Source organism: Pongo abelii, chromosome 9 (genome assembly GCF_028885655.2).
Source record: "Pongo abelii isolate AG06213 chromosome 9, NHGRI_mPonAbe1-v2.0_pri, whole genome shotgun sequence".
NCBI lineage: Eukaryota > Metazoa > Chordata > Mammalia > Primates > Hominidae > Pongo > Pongo abelii.
In genome coordinates, this window is record NC_071994.2 from 8368321 (window position 1) to 8391122 (window position 22802).

The 22802-nt window shown below is 58.6% G+C and overlaps 3 protein-coding genes and 1 long non-coding RNA gene across 14 annotated transcripts; 2 read left to right on the forward strand and 2 right to left on the reverse strand.

Annotated features, from left to right (window-relative positions):
- Positions 1-1929: 1929 nt before the first annotated feature.
- YIF1A (Yip1 interacting factor homolog A, membrane trafficking protein) lies at positions 1930-6606 on the forward strand. 2 transcript variants are annotated; one of them, XM_002821479.4, is made up of 8 exons: positions 1930-2216; positions 2904-3115; positions 3279-3383; positions 3513-3591; positions 5430-5487; positions 5651-5806; positions 6220-6313; positions 6403-6606. In XM_002821479.4, exons 1-8 carry the CDS (start codon positions 2186-2188, stop codon positions 6547-6549), a joined length of 882 nt encoding a protein of 293 aa, XP_002821525.1. In that variant the 5' UTR covers positions 1930-2185; the 3' UTR covers positions 6550-6606. The 2 variants fall into 2 exon arrangements, with proteins under 2 accessions (XP_002821525.1, XP_024110890.1); XM_024255122.3 differs by lacking the exon at positions 5651-5806 and having other exon boundaries at positions 1965-2216.
- Positions 4189-13017, reverse strand: CNIH2 (cornichon family AMPA receptor auxiliary protein 2). Of its 4 annotated transcripts, none has more exons than XM_054525597.2 (6): positions 12655-12963; positions 8858-8926; positions 8404-8451; positions 8036-8148; positions 7792-7935; positions 4189-6090 (listed from the first exon to the last, which is right to left on the reverse strand). In XM_054525597.2, exons 1-6 carry the CDS (start codon positions 12733-12735, stop codon positions 5907-5909), a joined length of 639 nt encoding a protein of 212 aa, XP_054381572.1. In that variant the 5' UTR covers positions 12736-12963; the 3' UTR covers positions 4189-5906. The 4 variants fall into 4 exon arrangements, with proteins under 4 accessions (XP_054381572.1, XP_054381571.1, XP_054381573.1 ...); XM_002821480.4 differs by lacking the exon at positions 4189-6090 and adding an exon at positions 6980-7613 and having other exon boundaries at positions 12655-13017; XM_054525596.2 differs by lacking the exons at positions 8858-8926; positions 12655-12963 and having other exon boundaries at positions 8404-8754.
- On the forward strand, positions 8144-21180 carry LOC129048888 (uncharacterized). Of its 7 annotated transcripts, none has more exons than XR_008511557.2 (3): positions 12419-12697; positions 18519-18774; positions 19196-21180. It is a non-coding gene; the product is annotated as an uncharacterized LOC129048888 (long non-coding RNA). The 7 variants fall into 7 exon arrangements; XR_008511558.2 differs by lacking the exon at positions 12419-12697 and adding an exon at positions 16449-16700; XR_010141688.1 differs by lacking the exons at positions 12419-12697; positions 19196-21180 and adding an exon at positions 8144-11548 and having other exon boundaries at positions 18519-18744.
- Positions 13698-22460, reverse strand: RAB1B (RAB1B, member RAS oncogene family). Its single transcript, NM_001133749.1, is given in 6 exon segments — positions 13698-15136; positions 15231-15362; positions 18653-18748; positions 18861-18956; positions 19244-19316; positions 22389-22460. Coding segments are annotated over 6 exon segments (606 nt in total). The 5' UTR covers positions 22403-22460; the 3' UTR covers positions 13698-14941.
- Positions 22461-22802: the final 342 nt, after the last annotated feature.

A 22802-nucleotide genomic window follows, 5' to 3' on the forward strand; every position in this document is an offset into this window, starting at 1 on the left:
TCATGCCCTGTACTTCAGCCTGTGTGACAGAGTAAGACCCTGTCTTGAAGAAGAAGAAGACGAAGAAGAAGGGGGAGGAGGAGGAGGAAAAGAAAGAAAAGAAAAGAAAAGAAAAGAAAGAAAGAAAGAAAGAAAGAAAGAAAGAAAGAAAGAAAGAAAGAAAGAAAGAAAGAAAGAAAGAAAGAAAGAAAGAAAGAGAAAGAAAAGACATAGAAAGGTTTTGGATTCAGTTCACAAGCATCCATTGTGCCCTGCAGTGACATGGGAACTGACTTGCATTAGATGACCCCCTCCCAGGTACACGTGGCCCCAGTGCTACTTCCTAGCCCTCCAGGGCCTCAGAGCTTCACATCTGTGCCTGGGTCTGGCTTTGCTCCCAAACTAGACAATCTGGGCAGAAAATGAGCTGCAATACTGGTGGGTTAATTCATTTTGAATGTGCATGTGTTCAGGCAAAGAGCAACTCAAAGACCATTCAATTAAACATCCTTACCCACTTAAAGATTAGGTAATTGAGATGTGGACACAGGAAAGGACTGGTCCAGGGTTTTATCTATTTATTATGTATTTCTTGGACACAGATGTTTATTGGGTGTCTTCTATATGCAAGTATTGTGCTTGGCACTGGGAAGACAAGGGTGGAAGTGGAGAATGACAACAGGGCCTGTCCTCATGGAACTTACATGCAGGGCAAATTGGGTGCACCCAGAGGGGGCCTAGAACCCAGCCTATGACCTCCACCCCTGACCAGGTCAGGTCTCTGTCCCCTTTGTCCCTCTGAGAGGCACGAGATGAACTGACTCTTAAAGACAACTAGGCTTATGGACAAGTGGATATGAGGGGGAAGGGCATCCCAGGTGGAGGGGACCTCTGGGCAATGGCACTGCAATCAGACCACGTGGGCTGAGTTTGGGGAGCAGGAAGGTCATCTGGTGTAACTGGATACCTGGTAGCTAATTAGAGAGGTCGCAGAGAAGCTGCTCATGCTCTCTAGAAAGCGGTGGCTGAAGGTCTGTGAGAGGGAGACCCCTGAAGACTGTCCCCGCGGGGGTGGGAGTGATCAGAACCTGGGTGGAGAGAAAGGAACCCCCGGGACTACAAGTGAAGCTTGGGGGCCTCACTTCGAGAAGACCACAGGCCCGGCGATGACTCAGGAGTTTAGGCTGCAGCTTCAGGACGCAGATCAGCACACCTCTGCCCCCAAATCTGCTGGACTACGGGAGAGTCTATGGGACAGGCCCGGGGCAGGATCCTGCCCCACCTATACCACCCAATCTCTCAGACTTCGGATCCTCTGGGCCCCAGTTTTGCAGTATGCGTGTATGTGTGCGTGCGGCCACGCGCTCGCTAGGAGCGTGTGGTTCGAGACCCCAAATCTTCCCATCCGCAGGCCCCCGGGAGTCTACAGGATGGAGGCAGAGGCGGGAGGGCATTTTCAGCACCGGACGACGGACAGCACCCGCGCGGAGAAGAGGAGTGGGAGGCGGGAGGAGTCAGCATCCTGGGGCTTGCTTGGCAGCTCTGTCACTGATAGGTCCGGCCTCCCACCACCACCTCCGGGGCTGCCGGGGCTCCGTTCCAAGATTGGGTGAAGTGTAGGTGACGGGGGAGGAAAACAAGCCCAGAGAGGGAGGAACAGGCGCCCCGAAGGGCAGGGCTTGGTTGGAGCTTGACCGCCCCATTCCCTCCTGGAGTACGTCCCATCAAGGAAGCTTTGTTTCTGACTCCGGCCGCAGGTTACCTCTCGACTCCCTGGTGTAGTCGTGGCAGGGTGCGTCAAGTGCCTCACCGCGCAGGCGCGCAAATAATTCTCGCCCACCTTCTTCCTTAACTCTTCTATTGGCTGTTCCCACCGTGAACTGGCAAGCCCGTGATCCAATCCCAGGCACCGCAAGTCGCTCCGCCTGTCCCTCACCCGGATGTTGCCTTCTGCCGAATCCGCTCAGGCCAGAGATCGTCAGTGGCCAATTGGGAGAGGGGACGGGCGAGCCGGCGCCGCCGAAGAGCCAATGGCAGGCGCGGGGGATGACGCCGCGGACATGGTGGCCGAGACCGGCGGGGTGGGGGACGTGTCGCGCGGCCGGGTGGCCTCGGTCGGTACCCTGGGCGCGGAGCAGCTGCCTCATTAGTATTCGTACCCACGAGGCGGCGCAGCGGGCCCTCGGGGAGAGCGAGCGTCGCGGCCATGGCTTATCACTCGGGCTACGGAGCCCACGGTGCGTGGGGCGCGGGCGGGGCGCGGCGCTGCCGGCGGGGGGAGAGTCGGCGGCGCGGCCCGCTCACCCCGAGGGAGATAGCGACTGGGACCGCTGCCCAGGGCGGGGGTGTCACTCGGGTTCCTGCCCCTCGCAACACTCCAACACGTCCCGGACTTCGCCCTCTCGGCCCAGTCCTGAGACCGGGCGGTGGTAGCACAGCTGGGAATCCCATGCCGGAGTCGGGCAAAAACGGGGTCCGCCTCCGCCTCCAGAAACTCCTTTGACTGTTGTGAACCTGATGAGGTCCCTGAGCACTGTCCAGGGCCTCCGGGTAGCCAGCTGTCGCCTCTCCCAGCTTTGTTCGCGGAAGGATGCCCTCCCAGTTATTTTCACCTAGCAAACTTCTACTCACTGTGGCTGAGTTCAGAGGTCACTTCCAATGAGAGGCCTTCAGAAACCCCAAGTGGGCAACCAGTTCTAGGCGCTGCCTCAGCTCTTCCTTTGCCTACATTTAGCAACGGATTTCTCGCAAAGGATCCCTCATCACAGTTTTTTCTCAGTTAGCTCCCCCTCACCCAGCTTGGGGTCCCCTCACTGATCGGTGCCTGCAGGACCCGTGCAGGGCTGTCCAGCCAGGGAAGGGGCGGTGGTTTGGGCTCATGCTTGGTACTTCTGTCATCTACTCTGATACCTCCAAACCCACAGGCTCCAAGCACAGGGCCCGGGCAGCCCCGGATCCCCCTCCCCTCTTCGATGACACAAGCGGTGGTTATTCCAGCCAGCCCGGGGGATACCCAGCCTCAGGAGCAGACGTGGCCTTCAGTGTCAGCCACTTGCTTGGGGACCCAATGGCCAATGTGGCTATGGCCTATGGCAGCTCCATCGCATCCCATGGGAAGGACATGGTGCACAAGGAGGTGTGGCCTGCCCCGGGGCACGGGTGGCAGAATTTTTGGCTAGGGCTGGGGCATCATGGGATTCCACCCGATTCCTCACAGTGCCCTCAGGAATGGAGCACACAGAGGGGCACCCTGAGGCCTGGGGTGCGGCTTGCCCACAGCCTCCTCTCTCCCCTCCCAGCTGCACCGTTTTGTGTCTGTGAGCAAACTCAAGTATTTTTTTGCTGTGGACACAGCCTACGTGGCCAAGAAGCTAGGGCTGCTGGTCTTCCCCTACACACACCAGGTGAGCTTCCTACCAAGGGAGCTGGTGGGCCTTCCTCATTCTGCCCGAGTCTGGCCCCCAGACCTCAACCCCCTTCTCTCCTCTTTTCTCTTCTTCCCCTCCTGATGGGGCTGCTGCTGCCACTGCCAGAACTGGGAAGTGCAGTACAGTCGTGATGTTCCTCTGCCCCCCCGGCAAGACCTTAACGCCCCTGACCTCTATATCCCCAGTGAGTCTCCAACCTGGGCTGGGGAACGTGGTGGGGTGGGGTCGGGGGGGGCGCGGACCTGTGCCTTGAGGGATGAATGGGAAGAGAGGCTCAGCTACTGAGTCAGCATTTGTTCTTGGTGCTTTGTGTATGTGTGGCAGTTGCAAGACACCAGGCAGGCAGTGCAGGGTGACCAGTAAGGAGCTTCCTGAATGTGCCTTCAGTGTCCCCAGGACACCCTTTTGAGACCTTCCTGTCTCTTGATTTGGACTATATCCCTTCCCAGCCTGGAGCTCTGGGTTTAGACCTGGCTTTGCAGATTCCAGCTGTGGGACTTCGGGCTGGTGATTTGTACTTTTCAGTAAAACAGGACTAATGTAGTCCCTACCCCAAAGGACTGTTGGAGAGATTCAGCGAGGTGATGTTTGCTCAGCACCTCACCTGGCACACAGGAAGGACGTAGGAAACATTAACTCTTATCATCGTTACTGCTTGTCCTCCAAGGCGTGCTCTGTTATCCCTTCTTCCAAGAAGCCTTTCCTGACCCCCAGAGCAAGTGGTGGCTCCCTTCTGGGTTCCCACAACTGCCTGTCCACATGGCATTTTTCAGGCTGCCCACATGTACAGCTGACTCTTCTCTGTCCTGTTGGCTGCACAGGGCCAGGCCCATCGTGGACACCCAGGGTGAGTGAATGTGCAGGGACCAGCCCGTAGATGAGCTTCCAGTGAGGGCAGCCAGTGGGACTGAGGGCAGGCAGCCAGCCTAGGTGTGCTGGGCAGCACAGGGGCTTCCATCCTTCATCCCGTGTGCCCATCGTAGCCACCGTGTAAGGCTGGAACCGGCATCCCCATTCTACATGTTGAAGCCAAGCCTCAGAGGAGCTTTGGTATCATTGAGGCCTCAGAGTTGACAGGTGGTACAGCTGATTTCCTGACTCCAGAACTCCAGACACTCCCCACTGGTGGTCATGTCAGTGCTTTCTTTTTCTTCTTTTGAGGCAGGGTCTCACTGTCGCCCAGTCTGGAGTACAGTGGTGTGATCTTGGCTCACTGCAACCTCTGCCTCTCAGGCTCAGGTGGCGATCCTCCTGCCTCAGTCTCCTGAGCAGCTGGGACTGCAGGCTACAGGTGCCGGCCACCAGGCCCAGCTAATTTTTGTATTTTTAGTAGAGACAGGGTTTTGCCATATTGCCCAGGCTGGTCTTGAACTCCTGGGCTCAAGTGAGCTGCCTGCCTTGGCCTCCCAAAGTGCTGGGATTACAGGCATGAGCTACTGCGCCCAGCCAATTCTAGTGCTTTAAGCGGGGCAGAAGACAGAGTTAAAACTGCTGCTAATGCCTGGCTCCCACTGGCTCTGAGCTTTTATGAATACTGCCCAAAGTTAAACTTGGAGTTCCCTGCATTGTTGGGCAGCCAGAGCCCTAGCCAGTGCTGAGACTTAGAATTGCTGATTGCAGTGAGGTCGTCTTCATGGCCCCAGACTCAGGACAGCATGGGTGTCCACTGAACCTGCATTCTGGTCTTGCCAGAAACCAGTTTGGTCCCTGTATAGGCGGAACAATGGCCTTGGCCCATGATAGTTTCTGAGATGCAGCAGGAAACTGATGAGCTTCCCAGCACAGGGGCAGGAAAGGTGGCTTGTGGTTCTGGAAGAAGGGTCTGGTGGCATTTACACAGTAGGAGAGGGCTGATCGGAGACAGGCATCCCAGGCAGGGCATTTGGGAGCAGAATGTGGAGGTCAGGCCATGCTGGGCTATTCAGAGAAGGAAGTATGGGACGTGTCAGTGAACCCGAATGCCTAGTAAGGCAGCTCTGATGGAGGAAGCCAAGCTGATGGCATCTCTCTGGCACTTGGCAGCGATGGCCTTCATTACTTACGTGCTCCTGGCTGGGATGGCACTGGGCATTCAGAAAAGGTCAGTGCCAAACCCCTCCCTTACCCTCCCTTCCCTGTGAGCTTTTCTCCCAACCTCCCTAGGGCATATGTGGTGGTCCCCAGTTCACCCTTTGTTGCCCCAGTCTCTCTTCCTCACCCCTGCCTCAGGATGCCTGGCTCTGAGCCACCCTGCTTTGGCGCAGGTTCTCCCCGGAGGTGCTGGGCCTGTGTGCAAGCACAGCGCTGGTGTGGGTGGTGATGGAGGTGCTGGCCCTGCTCCTGGGCCTCTACCTGGCCACCGTGCGCAGTGACCTGAGCACCTTTCACCTGCTGGCCTACAGTGGCTACAAATACGTGGGGTGAGCACTTGTGGGCCAGGGGGAGGTGGCCTTGGGTCTGGGCCCGCATAGCTGTAGCCTCAAACTGTGACCCTGGACATGTCCCGGCCCCCAGTGGCCTCTAGCACTGCTCTGCTAAGAGGGAGCAGCTGTCTCCAGCAGTCTCCTGAGGACCTGCGTGCCATGCAGAGGTTGGGGAGGTGTTGAGAGTCACTCTGCGAGAGTCTTGGGGAGAGAAGGGGGTCTCAGATCCAGGTCCTGGGGCTGAGTCCTGGGCCTTCCATATCCCTTTGGGGTCTGGGTCCCTGTGGGGACAGATTGAGAGTAAAAGGCGCTGTGGGAGGTGGGGTCTAGCTGGGCTCTGGGCGTTGGGGGTAGGGCCAATCTCAGGCCTAGACCCCTGGGGGTCACCAACCCTTTCCTCCCACCCCCAGAATGATCCTCAGTGTGCTCACGGGGCTGCTGTTCGGCAGCGATGGCTACTACGTGGCGCTGGCCTGGACCTCATCGGCGCTCATGTACTTCATTGTGAGTCTGGCGCACCCCCCCATTCCCCTGCTTTCACTTGAGGGCATACCTCCCCCTCCTGGCCAGGCTTCAGCTCTCCTTTCTTCCAGGTGCGCTCTTTGCGGACAGCAGCCCTGGGCCCCGACAGCATGGGGGGCCCCGTCCCCCGGCAGCGTCTCCAGCTCTACCTGACTCTGGGAGCTGCAGCCTTCCAGCCCCTCATCATATACTGGCTGACTTTCCACCTGGTCCGGTGACCCCCTGGCCCCAGATGGCACTGAGTTTTTCATTCATTGAAGATTTGATTTCCTTGACTTTGTCTGACCCTTGTTCCTGGGGCCTGATGGGGAGCTACAGATACCTCTGGGCCTCTGCATTGCCCAGGGGACCGGGCTTGGGGCTGTCTAGGAAGAAGGTGGACCCAGGGAGGGCTTCATGACTTTGGTGACCTTGATACTGCCTTGTAAGGGTTTCGGCAGCCTCAGCTGGGAAAGAGAAGATGGAAGGAGGCTGCTGAGGAGACCTGGAGGGCCTCTGATCCATCTGGGGGGCTCCAGCAGGGTCTGTGGGCTAGTGGGGTAAGACAAGCCAGGCTGGGGATTCAGCTTAGGGCTGCCCCCTATACAGTCCCTGTAATCGGCCCCCATCTCCTCTTCAAGCTTTCCAGGAGCAGAACCGGGGCCCACATATTTGCAGTAGTTTATTCATATTTTGTCACAAATGGCCGGGGAGGGGGTGCCGGACTCCTCCAGGCGACATAGAAAATAGGTCCAAGAGACAAGGTGGGCTGAGGTTGGGGCAGATGGAGACAGGGCTGGAGAAAGAGCCTGGGGGAGAGGGGAGGGCAGACTAGGGGTGGGGCTGCCCCCCTGCTGAGCCTGCTCATTCCCGGTGCGGGTACCCCCCCACCTGCAGGGGGAGCCTCAGGGTGGGGGTGGAGGGGGGTGGCCCAGAATTTCCAGGGTCAAGCTCTGCCCCTTGGCAGGGCCCAAGTTTCCCCCGAAATGGACAAGGCCGGAGGTCCTGCCCCTTCCAGGAATGACTGCCATGCCCACAGGCTGGCAGAGGAGCCCCTGCCCCTGTTTAGAGCTCTGCCCAGCCACTCTAGTCCAAGGGGGAGGGCTCTGAAGGCGGGGGGGGGGTTCCCCGCAGCAGCAGTTTGGGGGTTGGAGAGGCTGGGGGCACCAGTGCCCCCTCCCTCCCCAGGGCTGAGGCCTCTGCGGCCAAGGGGCAGGGCTGGGGGTGCACAGGCGTCCGGTCCGTTCTGGGCTCGCTCCCTGGCCGGCTTCCCCCTTAGAAACTCACCAACGTATAAACCATACTGTGGGAAGATGAGCCAGTGAGCCTAGCCCTGCACGCACACAGCCACCCAGATGCCCACCTGGCTACACCCTGGGCTGCCCTCAGTCCTCTAGGGCAAAAGGCAGGAACTTAGGATTGGAAGCGTGATGCCGGGACATCCCTTCCCTGAGTTCTGACTGCCGTGGGCAGGGCCTCACCTGTACAGGTAATAGAAGAAGGAGAGCAGGTAGAAGGCAAGTTTGCACCAGGACTCCTTCTGGCAGTAGTTGAGAATGTCGGCATTCATGATGGAGACCGCATCATACATGGCCTCAGAGCCGTCTGCAGGACGGTGGAAGTACCTGGGGCAGACAGGGGCTTGAGTGTCCGCCATCAGGGCTCCCACCCCCATCCTGCTCCTGTTCCCCATCTCAGCCTCCCCAAGGCAGCTGCTACCCTCACCTCCAGAGGTGGTAGAAGAGGAGGGGGATGTTGAGGCCCAGGGTCACCCACTCTGCTGCACACAGAAACATCAGACAGAAGAGGCCGTGGATGGAGTACTCTGGGACCACCAGCTGGGGGAGTGAGGGTGAGAGGTCAGCGGCCTGGTGCTATGACAGACCCAGGCTTCAAGGGCACAGAGAGGAGCTGGGGTTTGGGAGGTGCCCACCCACCGTGACCTCTGGGGATTAAAAGGCCTCTAGCTTCCCACTCCCTCCCAAGTAGAGTGGATCAAACAGGCCCAAAGCAGGGGAAGGCCTGGTCCTGGGCCACAGACAGTGTGGGCAGCGCTGGGCTAGGAGCCTTCTGCCCCCAGCCCTGACACTGACCTTCCTCAGGAGGCAGCAGATGCGTTCGATGTTTTTTAAACGCTCGCGCTGTTGGGGGAAGGAAAAGGCCGCGATGGGGGAGGCGGAGAAGCAGGTACTGGAGCAGCTCCCACCGCCCTGCATGTGGTCGCCAGGGGGCGCCAGAGCGGTCTCTGCGGCACTGTCGGCGCGGCCGGGAAGCAGCCGCGCCGTCCCCATGGCGACCGTCACCATGGAGGGGCCTTCACCCGCGTCTCCATGGCAACGGCCCAGAGCCTGGCAACCACCGCCCCGCCAGGAGGAACTCAGTCCTGAGCCCGCGCCAGGTGTTTGCTGGGGGCGGAGACAGAGAGGAAGGGGGCATGGCCGTAGGCCCCCCACCCTACCCCCGTCTTCCCGTCTCCCACCCCCAGCCCACGACAGATGGAAAGACAGACGGACGGACACACCTCAGCACAGCACATGTATCACTTACTGCCCGCGCAGGGTTCCCCTGGTCGATGGGGTTCTTGAAGTCGGTCCGCAGCTCATCAAAGGCTATGATCTGGGGGAGGCGCGTGTGCCCGTCAGGGTTGGGGCAGCAGCTTATGGCCTACCCCCAAGTCCTTCTGTGGGATAGTTTACTGAAGAGGACCAGCCAGGTGAAGCTTGTTGCAAAGGTGGAGAAACCGAGGCCCAGGGAGGGGCAGGGCCTGGTCCAAGGTCATTACAACAGTCCAGAAGGGAACCCTAGCGTCTGGATGCCCAGTTCAGGCCAATGTCCACTACACCCCCTTCCAAAACATCCCAAGACATGGCTTCGTGTCTGCCCTGCCAGGTCTCAGGCCCTGTGCTGAGCACTGGGGCTCCAGAGGCCTGGGATGCAGCCCCTGCCCGGGAGGAACCCAGGCCCAGAGGGATGATCGCTCTACCTTCCAGGTGATCAGGGGTTTGGGGTACAGGGATGACCTGGAGTGGGCACTTAACCCTATGTGGGGGGTGAGGGAGTTCAGGCTCGACTCGGAGTAAGTGTTGGTGAGCAAATGGGGGAAATGCAGTCCAAGCAGTAGAAGGTGCAATGGCAGAGGGGTGAAAGGTCAGGAGACATTCAGGAGGCTGCGGGTTTCATGGGGCTGGCATGACAGCGCAGCGAGCAGGAAGAAAAGAGGGAGTGGTGGAAGAGCAGCTGGAGAGTTCAGCAGAGCCAGACATGGGCGCCCTGTGAGGCCAGACTGGGAGTTTGGACTTTAACACAAAAATATTGGGGGGAGGCATTGAAGAGTACACAGCAGCAGAGTGGGGTGGTCAGGTCCATGTCTTAGGATTGGTCCATGTCTCAGGATTGGTGGGGCAGGAAATCCGAGCTCACTGACAGTCACAGCTGAGATCTAAGTGGTGCTTCTGCTGGCCGGTATGTGGATTAACTCATTTAATTCTTACAACCTAATGACTTAGGTACTAGTTTTATTTTCATGTTTGTTTTGCAGATGAGGAAGCTGAGGCAGGTTAAGTGACTTGTCCAGGGCCACACGGCTGGTTAGTGGATTCTAACCCAGTGTGACTCCAGGGTTAAAATTCCTAACCACTGTGTCATACTCAGGCCAGACCAGCAAGGGGATGGTTTGGAGGGTTAGGGGCAGGGCTGATGGTGGTCTGAGTGAGGAGAGTTGTCGTGGAGACGGAAGGCGTGCATGGGATGCTACAGCTTTTTAGGAGCCAGACTCCAGAGGGTTCAAATGGCCGAGAAGTGAAGGCAGAAGTCTAAGGTGGCTTCAGGTGTTGGGGTGTCTGGCAGACGGCAGTGTCCTCACGGGTGGAAACTCTCCAGGGGAGCAAGTGTTTGAGGGGATGATGGGATGGGCCTGGAAGGAGCTGACAGGTGACTTGGGGGAAATGGGCTGGCAGAGGAACCTGCTGGGGTCCCCTCCCGTCGGCTCCAGCCCTAGGATGAGGCAGCAGGCCCACCACCCCCAGGCATCCCAGACCCCAGACGGCTCAGAGAGAAAGAACATGGGCTTCCTGGAGGGAGCTAGGGCCATCTGGATCACGCCCCCCTCCCCCCGCCCAGCTCCCCATTGATTCTGGGCAGCCGCCGCTTGGCACACACAGCAACAGGGTCCACAGGGAGCAGAAGGGTGCCGTCTGTGCCCCAGAGCTGGCACCACCAGCAGGCAGCGGGCGTCGCACCTCCCACCCCCTAGGCTGCCTGGCGCTGACTCAGCCCCCCGGAACAAACAATCCCCCATGGTGACAGCTGACACGCGTCACTCACCACCAGGGTTGCCTAGGAACCACTGGGGCCCGGGCTGAGGGTCTGGAGTGGGATCTGGGGTCCTGCCCTGTAAGAGTCTAGTTCTTAGAAGCTGTGGACTGAGGACCACACCTCCTATCCCCTACCACCCAGCAGGCCGCACTAGGCACTCTGATGTGCACAGGTCCACTTTGCCGGCGAGGAACCAGACTCGGGACAAATGACTTGCTAAGATTGTCCAGCTAAATGGCTGAGTGGACAGAGTACCTCACACAGGTGCTCAATCAATATCTGTTGAATGAACAAAGACATTTCTTCAAAGCTTGGGCCTTTCCTCCCAGCCTGGGCACTCCACAAGGGCAAAGTTTGGGTTTTATTCATCCTTGACCCCCTCAAAGCCACCCAGAGCCTGATCTTTGGGAAGCATCAATGCAGGCGTGGTGAATAAACTGCTGAGAATCCCCTGAGGACAGGGACCCCACAGGGGCTGTGGGAAGGCCCTGGGTGGGGAAGGCCCCAAAAAGGGGCTTCTTGAATTCCAGGAGCCCTCTCCCAGGAGCTGGTCAGCTCTGCATTCCCTAGCCTGTGGCCCCCAGCTCCCTCCAGTCCTTAGAACCCTAGCCCTCCTGCCCCTACCCCACAGAAAGAAAAATAGAGTAACTCTGGGTGCGGGGGAGGGGAGGAAAGACAAAGCAACCAAGACCCAGAGAGAGAGCAGAGCCACGCCAGGGAGTGACAGGGCTGGAGCTGGAGTGTGTGCTGAGGTGCCTGTGGGGGCTCACTCCTCACACAGTAGGGGTTCAGTCTATGGAATCCCGATGTCAAAGAGCAAGGTGGCAGGGGATGGCAAAGGGAGCGCAGGGGGAACCATGGAGCAGGCGGCAGGTCCCAGGAAGAGAAAGGAGAGAGGAAGTGGGGAGCCCGGGAAAGAAGCAGGTGAGGCACCGGGAGGAAGGAGGGAAGGGCTATGGGAAATGGGATTGAGGGAGGGATAAGAGGACCCCCGAAAGGGAATGACAATCAGGGAGGTGTGCGCGGGAGGTGTGAGCAGAGGATGCTGAGCTGAGCCGGCCAGGGCCGAGCTGGGCAGGCTGTTACAGAGACAGGCACGGGGTTTGGGTGGGGGTGGGGAGGGAGGACAGTAAAGTGGGGCCAGGGGTCCCCAACAACCAGCTGGAGGCTGATTGATAGTTCCGTAGTGAGGGGACGGGGGGAGCCAGGCAGAGGAGACCCTGGAGGAGAGGGGCCAGAGGGGAGAAGGAGGGAGCCTGGGGGAAGCGATGGGTCGGATGCAGGATGAGGAATGGACATTTTGAAGAACCAGGTGTGAGGCTAGGCCAGGGTGAGGGACAGACCAAGGGGTATGTGAGACAAAGGGGAAGGGGAACAGGAAGAGGAGGGAAGCTGGAAAATGGAGAGAAAACCTGGGGGGCTGGGAAGCCCCCAACAGGAGGGGTAGGGAAACCCAAGGTGAGCCGGTGGTGGGGGCTAGGTCTCTGGGGGATGATGAGAGCCAACTGCTGCTTGGTCAGGGAGGGGGCTGGAAAGGCAAAGGGTTAATGGACTCTGAGATCTGTGGGTCCTGTAAACAGATGCAGTTGCCATAGCAACCAGCTCCATCACTCTGGCTGGAAAAACCCACAAAGGGGGGGGGGGGCAGCAGACAGACAAACTGCCCGACGGACTAATGGAGGCGGCTGGATGGTGGTGGGGGGGGGGGGACGTAGAAGAAGATAAAGGAGCAAAAATTCCAGAATTCCACCCCCCACCTCACGGGCTGCATGGGGCAGAGGACGAGGGCAGAGGAGGGGGTCAGGGACCGACTGACATACACACAGACAGGCGGGGGCGGCGGAGGAAAGGGGGCCCCGGGGAAGAAAGCCGACCATGGGAGGTGTTAATGGGGGCGAAGCCGACAAGCCGACGGCTGGGGGATAGCAAGTTTCCTCTGGGCTCTGAGACCACCCGCCCTGGGTCCCTCCAGCTCCGCGTGGCCCCTGCCCCCCACCCCGCCCCCAGCCCCAGCCCCAGCCCGGCCTTACGTGCCAGATGACAAAGAAGATGAGGGAGGCGCACAGCACCAGGGTGAGCATGTAGCAGAACGCGGCGAAGGTGAACGCCATGGCCCCCGCGCCGGGCGGCGGCCCGGGGGGCGCCAGCGCGGGGCCCGGGCGCAAGGGGACGCCCCCCGGCCCGCGCTTAGGGCCGGCTGGGCATGGCCCGTGGGGCTCGGGGGAGGTGGGTGATGCGGCCGGGACCGGGACCGCGGGGCCGTGGGGGGCGCGGGGCGCGGGCCGGTGGGCTCGGGGGGCGCGTCCGCTGCCGGCTGCCCGGGCCCCGATCGCTCATCCTGCGATCCCTCGCCCGCGGCTCCCTCGCTCTCCAGCCCGCGAAGCCGGCGGGGCGGAGCCGGGGGCGGGGCCGCCGCGCGAGCGGCCTCGGGCGGGGCTGGGTCTCCGCGCGCCCCTAGTCTGCCCGCCCGGCTCGGGCGCCACCCCCAGCCCCGACAAGCCCGCGGCCCTTCACCCTCCGGACAGCGTAGACGCGGCCGTCCCCCGGCACCCCGCACCCCTCGGCACTCTAGCCACCGGCACAGCCGCACTCGGCCCCCTCGGGCGGGCGCTCAGGGCAGGGGCTGAAGTGCGAGGCACTTGTCACTGTCGGAGGCGGCAGAAGCACCTGGCTGGGACACACAGTGAAGCCAGGACAGGGGCTGAACGGGGGCAGCGGGGTTTTGGGGGGAGCTGAAGGAGGTCGGCCCAGGTGCAGTGGGGGCCCTCTCAGCGGTTGCCCGACCCCACATCTCTGCCCTCTGCCCCGCGAGTTGGCGGCGGCACGCCAGGTATGAGCTGATGGCCGCCCGCCTCTTTCCCTGACAAAACGGTGCTGGGCCCTTGGGGACAGACCACAGAAGCACAAGCAGCTTTCCTGGCCCCAGGAAACGGGGTCAAGGGCTTTCACCAGCAGCCTTAGGACACAGAAACCAAGCCAGGACCCCCGTACACCCCACCAAGCCCAGGGTTCCAGTTCCACCCCCCACCCCAAGGCTGGGCTTAGACCACAGACCACACTTGGCCACCACAACTTCCTTGCAAAAACCCTCAGCTCACCCGAGGGCCAATGGAAATTTATTAATTTTTTTTTGTCCTTTTCCATCTTTCCCCAAGTGGCTTTTCCTTGCAAAATGCCTGACATGACACCAGAGGGGAACCTGGGAGTGGGGGCCACCCCAAGGGGCAGCCCAGGGACTTAAATACAAGCTGGAGGGCAGGGCACAGGTGGGACAGGCAAGAGACAGCACGAGGGACATGGCTTCTCAGGGAGACCAAAGACTTGCTTTCTTGCAGGAAGCAGCTGTGCCAGAGGGCAGGGGACTAGGATCCTGGGTGCAGAGTGGGTGAGCAGAGAGGCCCCCAACCCTGGATGGAATCCACATTCCCCAGAGAAATAGTGGCAGGGGATGAGGGCCTCCCCTGGTGGGCTCCAGAGACCGAGGGGAGAGTGAGCCAGATGTGCTGCCTTGGGGAAAGGGAGGAGGTGCTAGCAGAGTGAGGGTTAAGGCTGGTGCCCAGCCTCTGGCACGGTGGGCCTTCTGCCTCCGCCTGACATGGGGACAAAGGGGCACGGTGGGCAGGCAGCGCATGGGTCTGTCTCTGGCAGGGCAGAGGGCGACAGGAGCAGACTCCCTCCAGGCTCAAGACACAGGCCCAGCGCTGCTACCCGCCCACCCGCCCTAGATATACTCAGACCCCACCGCAGCTGGACGGCTAGAGCTGGGAGTGTGGGAGGGGAGGGGAGGCGATGGGGAGAGGAAAGGGTGGGCTGCTGGGCCCCTGTGGCCTCCATGCCTGTCCTGAGGTCCAGCCCAGGGCCCTGGATCCCAGGTCCTGGATCCCCTGGCCACACTCCTGGCCCTGGGCACTGACTGCAGCCAGGGCAGTAGAGGCCGGGGAGACCCTCAGCTCTTGGGCAGGACAGCAGGAAGAAGGGGAAGGGGAGAAACCCAGTGTCGGGAGGGAGACCGACAGAAGAGCCCTCGTTCCAAAGAAAGGTGTGTAGGGGGGCATCTTGGAAAGTCACCTAGAGGCAGCAGCAGAGCAGGCCTCCGCCCTGCCTGGCCACAGGTCCTGAGTGTCCTCCCTTAGGGACTCTGACAGAACCGGGGCTCAGGGCAGCAGGCAGATGGGCCAGAGGGAGATGGGGAGCCCGGGACACCCCAAAGCCACAGACTCAAATGCCCCAGGAGAGGGAAAGGGAGGCACCTCCTGCCCCCTCCAGGGACATCATCTGGAGAAGGTGCCCCCTCCTGTCCCACTCCATGTGCCCCTCCTAGCAACAGCCACCGCCAGCCGGCTTTACAGGGGTGCTGTCAATCTTGAGATTGGGCCGCTCGCCCCCGGAGGCTGCCCCAGGCCCCATCCGCTTTTTGATCTCAGCAGCCATGGTCATGAACGCCTGCTCGACATTGGTGGCGTTCTTGGCACTCGTCTCCAAGAAGGGGATGCCCAGAGAGTCTGCAAACTCCTGACAAGGGAGAGGAGAGAAGAGGAGGAAAGAGCAGGGTGAGGGACAGCAGGCCCCAGCGCCCCCACCCCAGGCAGACTGGCCCGTCTGCTACCTTGGCTGTGGTGTTGTCCACCACCTTCTTGGTGGTGAGGTCGCTCTTGTTGCCCACCAGAAGCTTATTGACGTTCTCACTGGCATAGCGGTCAATCTCCTGCAGCCACTGCTTCACGTTGGCGTAGGACTCCTAAAGGGGGCCAGGGGCCAAAGTTATTTTGCTCCCAACTGTCGCCCCTACCCCAGGCCTGGAGAACAAGACCTTCTCTGAGGGGAACAGTACAGCTCCAGGCCCCTTGAGTCCTGGGCTCAGCGATGCAGAGGAAGCCCTCTGCTCCAGGCTGAACCTTCCTCCCTGCCCTCCTCCATCCGAGAGCCGGAACAGCCCCAGCAGCCTGCCAGCTGCCCCAACTTGGGCCTGCCAGCTCTGCTCCCTGCAGCTGTCTCTCTCCCTGAGACACTTGCAGGCCTCACCACATGTGAGAAGCAGAGAGCGGAGGGGAGACAGGAGCAGAGTGACAGGTCTGCAAGAGTCACAGTTCCCACCGTGGCCTGAAAGTCCCTTTAAGGTTTGAAGCCTTGGAGCACAGGAGGTTGAGGGGCCTCTCAGAGGCGGCCCTGGCCCATGGGGAGACAGAAATCCTGGGAACAGCCTAAAATTCATCCTACTTTTGGCACCAACAGCCTCATTACTCTGCTTCAGACTCTCCCAGCAGCTTGCGCCCCTACCCCCCACACAAAGGACAGGACTTTCAGGAAAGTGCTCGAGCTAGGGCCACTTATCCTCCTTAGGAGCCAGAGGCCTGGTGATGTCACACTGGCTCAAACTTAGACCTCTTGCCATGTTCCAAGTTGGGTCCTGCGCTAAGTGCTGGGGACAAAGGGGGAAATCATACTTGGGCCCTGCCCTAACACATTCACGGGACAGTAGATGAATAGACCAGGCCACACACAAGGGCAAAACAGGTTAGAAGGCAGGGGCTGGGGAGCCCCCAGACCACCTCTGCTTGAGGTGGGAGCAACAGTGGACCTAAGCCTGCAGGTGAGAACTGGCCTTGTGCGGGAGAGGTGCCAGCTGGGGAGCCAGCATGTGCCAGGTCACTCAACGGGAGGGACATGGTGTCTCTGGGGAATGGGAGGAAATGGAATGTTGTTGGGATGCAGACACTCAACAGGTAGGGGGGATGGGGGGGAGGGGGGAGGCGAAAGGGAAGAGGGGAGAGGGGGAAGGGGGGAGGAAAGAGGGGGGACTGGGGAGAGGCCAGAACACAGACTGTCTTAGCCTGGCTAAGTCTTGGACTTAGACTAGGAGCCAGTGGGCGTTTCTTAGGCCAGAAGCAACAGGATCACACCTATGCTAGTCCTGACAGGAGGCAGAGGCCAGATCAGAACAGCAAGATAGAGACCAACTGGGAATAGTTGGAATAACCCAGGGAAGAGAACGTGCACCGAGCCAGGGAAGCACACAGGATTTAGTCAGACCACTGCTGCTGAAGGCCTGGCTCAGCCATTTACTGTGTGATCTCAGGTATGTCACCTGACCACTCTGAGCCTCAGTTTCCTCATTTCTATAAACAGTACCTCCCAGAAGGGCTGATTGTGAGCATGAAGAGAAGGAACGCAGGCTTGTCTCATAACAAGTGCTTAATTGGCAAGAGCTGCTATTATCCTCATCACCGCTATTATTATGAGGGGACAGATTTGAGAAAGATGATGGGGAGAGAACAGAGGGGACTTGAGACTGACTGGATGTGGGAGGGAAGAGTTTTCTGGTCAGGCTGACAAGGATTGTGTCACAAAGATGGGGATGCAGCTGGGGCACAGTGGTATGTGTTTATAGTCCCAGTGACTTAGGAGGCTGAGGCAGGAGGATCCCTTAAGCCCAGGAGTTTGAGGTTACAATGAGCTATGATCACACCACTGCACTGCAGTCTGGGTGACAGAGTGAGACCCCACGTCTTAAAATAAATAAAAATATTAAAAATGGGGATGGAGGCACTGGTTTGGGGAGAGATAGTGAGGCCAGCGCTGGACATCTGAGTTCTGCAGAGGCTGCTTGAGGGTGGGAAAGGGTGTGCTCAAAAGCCAAGAGCCCTCCAAAACTGGTTTGCCCTTCCCGTGAGACCGGCGGCAAGTTACTTAACACCTCTCCAAGCAAGTTTCCTCATCTAGAAAACACAAACCCCACCATTTAGTTTACTAGAGAAGATCACGAAGATCAGGATTCATACAGACACAATGTGCCAGTGTAGACATGGACAGAGGAGGGAAGCCACAGCCACGGCTGTTAGATGCAGGAATCACAGAACACAAGGCAGAAGCAAACCAGAGTGGCCACAGCCATGCACAAGAGTAAGGAGGAGTCCAGGGCAGTGGGGAAGCACCAAACACAGGGTGATGGGAGGCAGCACTGGACAGACCAGCAAATAGACACTGACAATAGAGAATCGAGTGCTGCAGGAGACTGAGGAGCTGGGGACGGTCCACTTTTCAAGGAGAGAGAACAGTGTCCAAAGCCACGAGAGGTCTATCCACTGAAATAAGGTCACTGGATATATGGCAGTCAGGTGGGCCCTGGTAACCTGTCTGGGTGGTATGTAGCTTCCCCACAGCTCGTCCAGAGCTGGGGACATCATGAGTCCCTGGTGAGCTAAAGAGCCCGGCTGCTCCTCAGACCGGGAGTCTTCCCGGCCCACGGCTGATTTAAGCTTCTCCTTATCCCCAGGGATTGACCCTGTTAAGCAACAACATTTGGTAGAAAAAACAAAGCAGGTGGAATGAGCCATCCAGGCCTTCTGCCTCGGCCACCAGACTAGCTGAAGCACCCTCGGCAAGTCACCTCACCATCCTGAGCCCAACTCCTTACCTGTGCGATGGGAACACAGATCTCTTCTGAGCATCAGAGGCAATCTGAGGGCTGGGCCAAGTTCTGTAAACTATAAGGTTTCATGGAACCATTTCCAGCTCTTGCTACCACCGCCAGTCACACGGCACTAACGCTGCTGCTGAAGGCAGAGCTTCTGGGTCTCTGCTCGCATTGGGCCCAGAGCTCAAGCTTCCCCGCTTCTTTGTCTAAGGCCCTCTAATTGCCCCCCTGCACTGTGTCTTCACACAGGAAGCCACAGGCCCAGCATAGCAGCCAACCGCCTGACTAAACTCCCACAACACACAGGTGCCCAGAAGGTCTACAATAAGGTGGCAAGTTTGGCTTGGCGGGGAGGGAAGGTGTGAGGCCTTGTCCTGCCAAAACCTACAGCAGGGCTTTCGGAGGATCCATTTCTGTGGCTGTTTCCCTCCTTGTGAAATGAGTCCAAATACAGTCACCTATTTTTTTTCTTTTTCCTAGTTAGTTCCTGCAAGCAGACAAATACAGTGTCCTTTCCAGGAAGCATCAGGAAAGAGAGGACGGAAGAAGGAAAAAGAAGAGTCAAAGACCTAAGGCTAAGGAGGCCAAGCTGAGGATGGCTAGTCCCGGAGTACCTGGTCAGTGACGTCATACACCACGATGATGCCATGAGCCCCCCGGTAGTAGCTGGAAGTGATGGTCCGGAACCGTTCCTGGCCCGCTGTGTCCCACTAGGAGACAGTAGGCAGAGGAGCAGGTCAGCTGAGGTCCAGAGTCCCAGAGTCCCTTCCCTCCCAAGGTGGATACCTCTGTACCGGGGATTTTGGGAAGAGCGACACTCACGATCTGAAGTTTGATAGTTTTGCCATCTAGCTCGATGGTTCGGATCTTGAAGTCCACCCCGATGGTGCTGATGTAGCTCTCTGTGTACGTGTCATCCTGGAAGTTCAGGGGCCAGTGAAATGATGGGAGTGAATGAGGTGAGGCCCACTTGGAGAGCCTCCCTCCAGCTCCCTGCCCCAGCTGGGTCTCCGAACCACCAAGCCCCAATTCCCAGCACTCAGCTGGCCAGCCCTGTCTTGTTCAGGGCAGATGTGCTGCTGGCAGGTCTTACACCTTCACCCCTGGTTCCCAGATCTTGCAACTACTGTGCTCTGTGTTGTCCCTTCTCCCCCCAGCTGCCAGTCAGGACCCCAGGTGGATGTTATGGGAGGCTTCTTACTCACAGCAAACCGCAGGAGCAGGCATGACTTGCCCACGCCTGAGTCGCCAATCAAAAGCAGCTTAAACAGGTAGTCACTGGAGAGAGAAGATGCGAAGGTGTGAAGGGAGGCAGGGAGCCCACCTACCATCATCCTGGAGTCACAATTACAGGATTCCCCCACCCCATGAGGCATCCCTTGATTTCTTTTTATTTTTTTTTAGCAATAAGGTCTCACTCTGTCACCCAGGCTACAGTGCACTGAAGTGATCATGGCTCATTGCAGCCTCTACCTCGCAGGCTCAAAGTGATCTTCCCACCTCAGCCTCCCGAGTAGTTGGGACTTCAGGTGTCCACCACCACTTCTAGCTAATCTTTTTTTTTTTTTGAGACCGAGTTTCGCTCTTGTTGCCCAGGCTGGAGTGCAATGGCGCGATCTCGGCTCACTGCAACCTCCGCCTGCCAGGTTCAAGCAATTCTCCTGCCTCAGCCTCCCGAGTAGCTGGGATTACAGGCACCTGCCACCATGGCTGGCTAAGTTTTGTATTTTTAGTAGAGATAGGGTTTCATCGTGTTGGCCAGGCTGGTCTCGAACTCCTGACCTCAGGTGATCCACCTGCCTTGGCCTCCCAAAGTGCTGGGATTACAGGTGTGAGCCACCACACCCGGCCCCTGGCTAATCTTTTCATTTTTTATAGAGACGGGGTCTCACTATGTTGCCCAGGCTGGTCTCAAAACTCCCGGGTTTAATTGATTCACCTGCCTTGGCCTCTGAAAGTGCTGGGATTACAGGGGTGAGCCACTGCGCCTGGCCATCCCTTGGTTTAGAATACTATGATGCTCACCAGATCTTCCCACCAGTCCTGGTCAGGGAGGGCTGATGCCTCCCTCCACAAACAGCTAGCCCAAAGGGCTCTCAGCTTGCTGAGTCTAAATTCTCACTTTACGGAGAAAGAAATCAAGACACAGAGAGGCACGTGACCTGCCAAGGCGACAGAGCTGGGTATCCTACCCTGATTTCTGAGACTTCATGGTTTGGTCCAGTAGGGGCTATTTAGGGAATCCCCAGTACAGGCCCTGTGGTGTGCCTGGCTTGGCAGAGGAGGCCCCAGAAGTAGAAGCCAGGGCCCAGCCTAGAACCTATTAAGTGGAAAACCCACGTAAAGAGACTGATGGCTGGGTGCTGTGGCGTGTGCCTGTGGTCCCAGCTACTGGGGAGGCTGAAGCTGGAGGAGGACCCCTGGAGCCTAGGAGTGTATGACCAGCCTGGGTGATGCAGCACAACCCCGTCTCTCTTTTCTTTTGTTTTTTCGAGATGGAGTCTCGCTCTGTCACCAGGCTGGAGTGCAGTGGCACGATCTCGGCTCACTGCAACCTCCGACTCCCTCGTTCAAGCGATTCTCCTGTCTCACCCTCCAGAGTAGCTGGGATTACAGGCATGTGCCACCATGACTGGCTAATTTTTGTATTTTTAGTAGAGACGGGGCTTCACCATGTTGGCCAGGATGGTCTCGATCTCCTAACCTCGTGATCCACCCGCCTCGGCCTCCCAAAGTGCTGGGATTACAGGCGTGAGCCACTGCACCCGGCCAACCCCATCCATCTCTTTGGAGACAACAACAACAACAACAAACCTGTTATGAAGTCACCAGGAAGAGGTGATCAAGTTGCAAAGAAAATTGCACTTAAGGCTGGGTGCAGTGGCTGACACCTGTAATCCCAATACTTTGGAAGCCCGAGGCACGAGGATCATTTAAGCCTAGGAGTTTGAGATCAGGCTGGGAAACATATCGAGACCCTGTCTTTACAAAAAATTAAAAAATGTGCCAGGTGTGGTGGTGTGCCTCTGTATTCCCAGCTACTCAGGACGACAAGGCAGGAGGACTGCTTCAGCCCAAGAGTTGGAGACTGCAGTGAGCCATAATCACGCCACTGCACTCCAGCCTGGGTGACAGAGAGAGACCCTGTCTCAAAAAAAAAAAAAAAAAAGGTAAAAGGTAATCACATTTAATATTATTGGGTTCCAACCTGTGGACGGACCCTGTGTGAAGTACTTTAAATGCATCATCTCATTTAATCTTCACAACAGTTCAATGAAGTCAGTTTTGTCATTGTCAACTAATGAGGAAACCAGAGGCCAGAGAAGGGAAGTGACTTGCCCTAACTTACACAGTTTATCGCTTTAAGACTGAAACCAGGTTTGTCAGACTCCAAAGTCCCTTCGAGAGCCTGCTGGTTCCCTTCTCTGTTCCCCTCCCAATCCAGCTCAGAGCTTCACCCTTCCCCAAGGAAATCTGAGACCTGGATGTGGAGGAGAAAAAGGAAGTGGCAGAAGAGGAAGAAGATAACTGATACTTGGGGAAACCTATTAGTCCTGGGCATGAGATGTGGGCCACCTACCCGCAGGGGGAGTGACCAAGAGTGAGGAGAGTTTGAGGACCAGAGAATCCCACTGGAAGGGGGAAAGCAAATTCCATGTTCATCTAAACTTCACAGGCAGTGTGACAGCCAAGGGAAGGGGTGTGACGGTGGCGTTGGGGGCCTGAGCAAAAGCGAGGAGAGGGCGGGAAAGGACGGACTGCCGGGAGCGACAGGACAGCGCGACCCAGGCAAAGCGTAGGAGGCAGCCCCGGAAGAGAGGACCTGTGGGAGACGCGACCCAAGCGGCGCTTCGGGGCCTCCCGCGTAGTTGGCTAGCTTCTGGACCCGCCCCAGGAGCCGGGCTTCAGGAGAAAGAGAAGGGTAGAGGGATTCACTGCCCGACCTAAAGGGCCCGAGCCTGAACCCGAGACCAGAAACTATCAAGACGGGCTCCAAAACTCCGGGACAGTTGTCAAGCAGCAGGTGGGGAAACTGAGGCCTGAAGTGACCGGGACTGCGGGGTCATCTGACCGATAAGGCCTGGTAGGACCGGTGTCTCGGGCTCCAAGGGCTGCCCCTGGGGGTCGCCACGTCTGGGCCCCGGGTGCGAGGGCTCGGGGTTTTGAGCCGGGGTCCTGGGGCCCCTGGGGGGAGGGGCAGAACCCGGATGTGGGGGGGGTTCAGCGGAAGAGGGACCCGGATGTGGGGGCGCCGCACAGTCCTGACCCGGGCCAGACAACCCCGGTAAGCGTACAGCCCTGTATTCGGGATCGAGGCTGCGCTGGACGGCGCGGGCGGGGCTCACTCACTATTCGGGGTTCATGGCGGCAGCGGCGGCCCGCTCGGTCGCTCCCAGTCGGCTCTGCTCCGCCTCCCGTTCCAAGATGGTGGCCGCTCCGCCCCAGAGGCCCCGCCCGCGAAGCGCAGGCGCAAACGTCCTCTTCTCAGGCCTCGCCGCGCTGATTCTCGGAACTTGTAGTCTGAGACGTTCTCCAACTCAGCCCCGCTGCGCAGGCGTAGTCGGGGAGCCCGCGCCTCCGCGCCCACTCCCATTACTGCTGACGCATTGCCTTCTGGGGCTTGTAGTTTGCACGCCGGACGCACTTAGGCTTGAGGACAGTGCTGGAAAGCCTGACCGCGACTCGGTGTTTAGAAAGCTCAATTTAGGGCTGGGCTTGGCACGTTTCACATCTGTCTGACGGAGGTAGTCATCCTTGCCCTCC

What these genes read in the sequence shown, in the direction of transcription:
- YIF1A (XM_002821479.4), top strand. Translation starts at nt 2,186, where the DNA reads ATGGCTTATCACTCGGGCTACGGAGCCCACG. An exon ending in GCACTGGGCATTCAGAAAAG is followed by an intron (nt 5,488 to 5,650) that starts GTCAGTGCCAAA and finishes GCTTTGGCGCAG; the next exon opens with GTTCTCCCCGGAGGTGCTGG. An exon ending in AGTGGCTACAAATACGTGGG is followed by an intron (nt 5,807 to 6,219) that starts GTGAGCACTTGT and finishes TCCCACCCCCAG; the next exon opens with AATGATCCTCAGTGTGCTCA.
- CNIH2 (XM_054525596.2), bottom strand. Translation starts at nt 8,616, where the DNA reads ATGGTGACGGTCGCCATGGGGACGGCGCGGCTGCTTCCCGGCCGCGCC. An exon ending in TCTGCTGCCTCCTGAGGAAG is followed by an intron (nt 8,149 to 8,403) that starts GTCAGTGTCAGG and finishes TCACTCCCCCAG; the next exon opens with CTGGTGGTCCCAGAGTACTC. An exon ending in CTCTTCTACCACCTCTGGAG is followed by an intron (nt 7,936 to 8,035) that starts GTGAGGGTAGCA and finishes TGTCTGCCCCAG; the next exon opens with GTACTTCCACCGTCCTGCAG.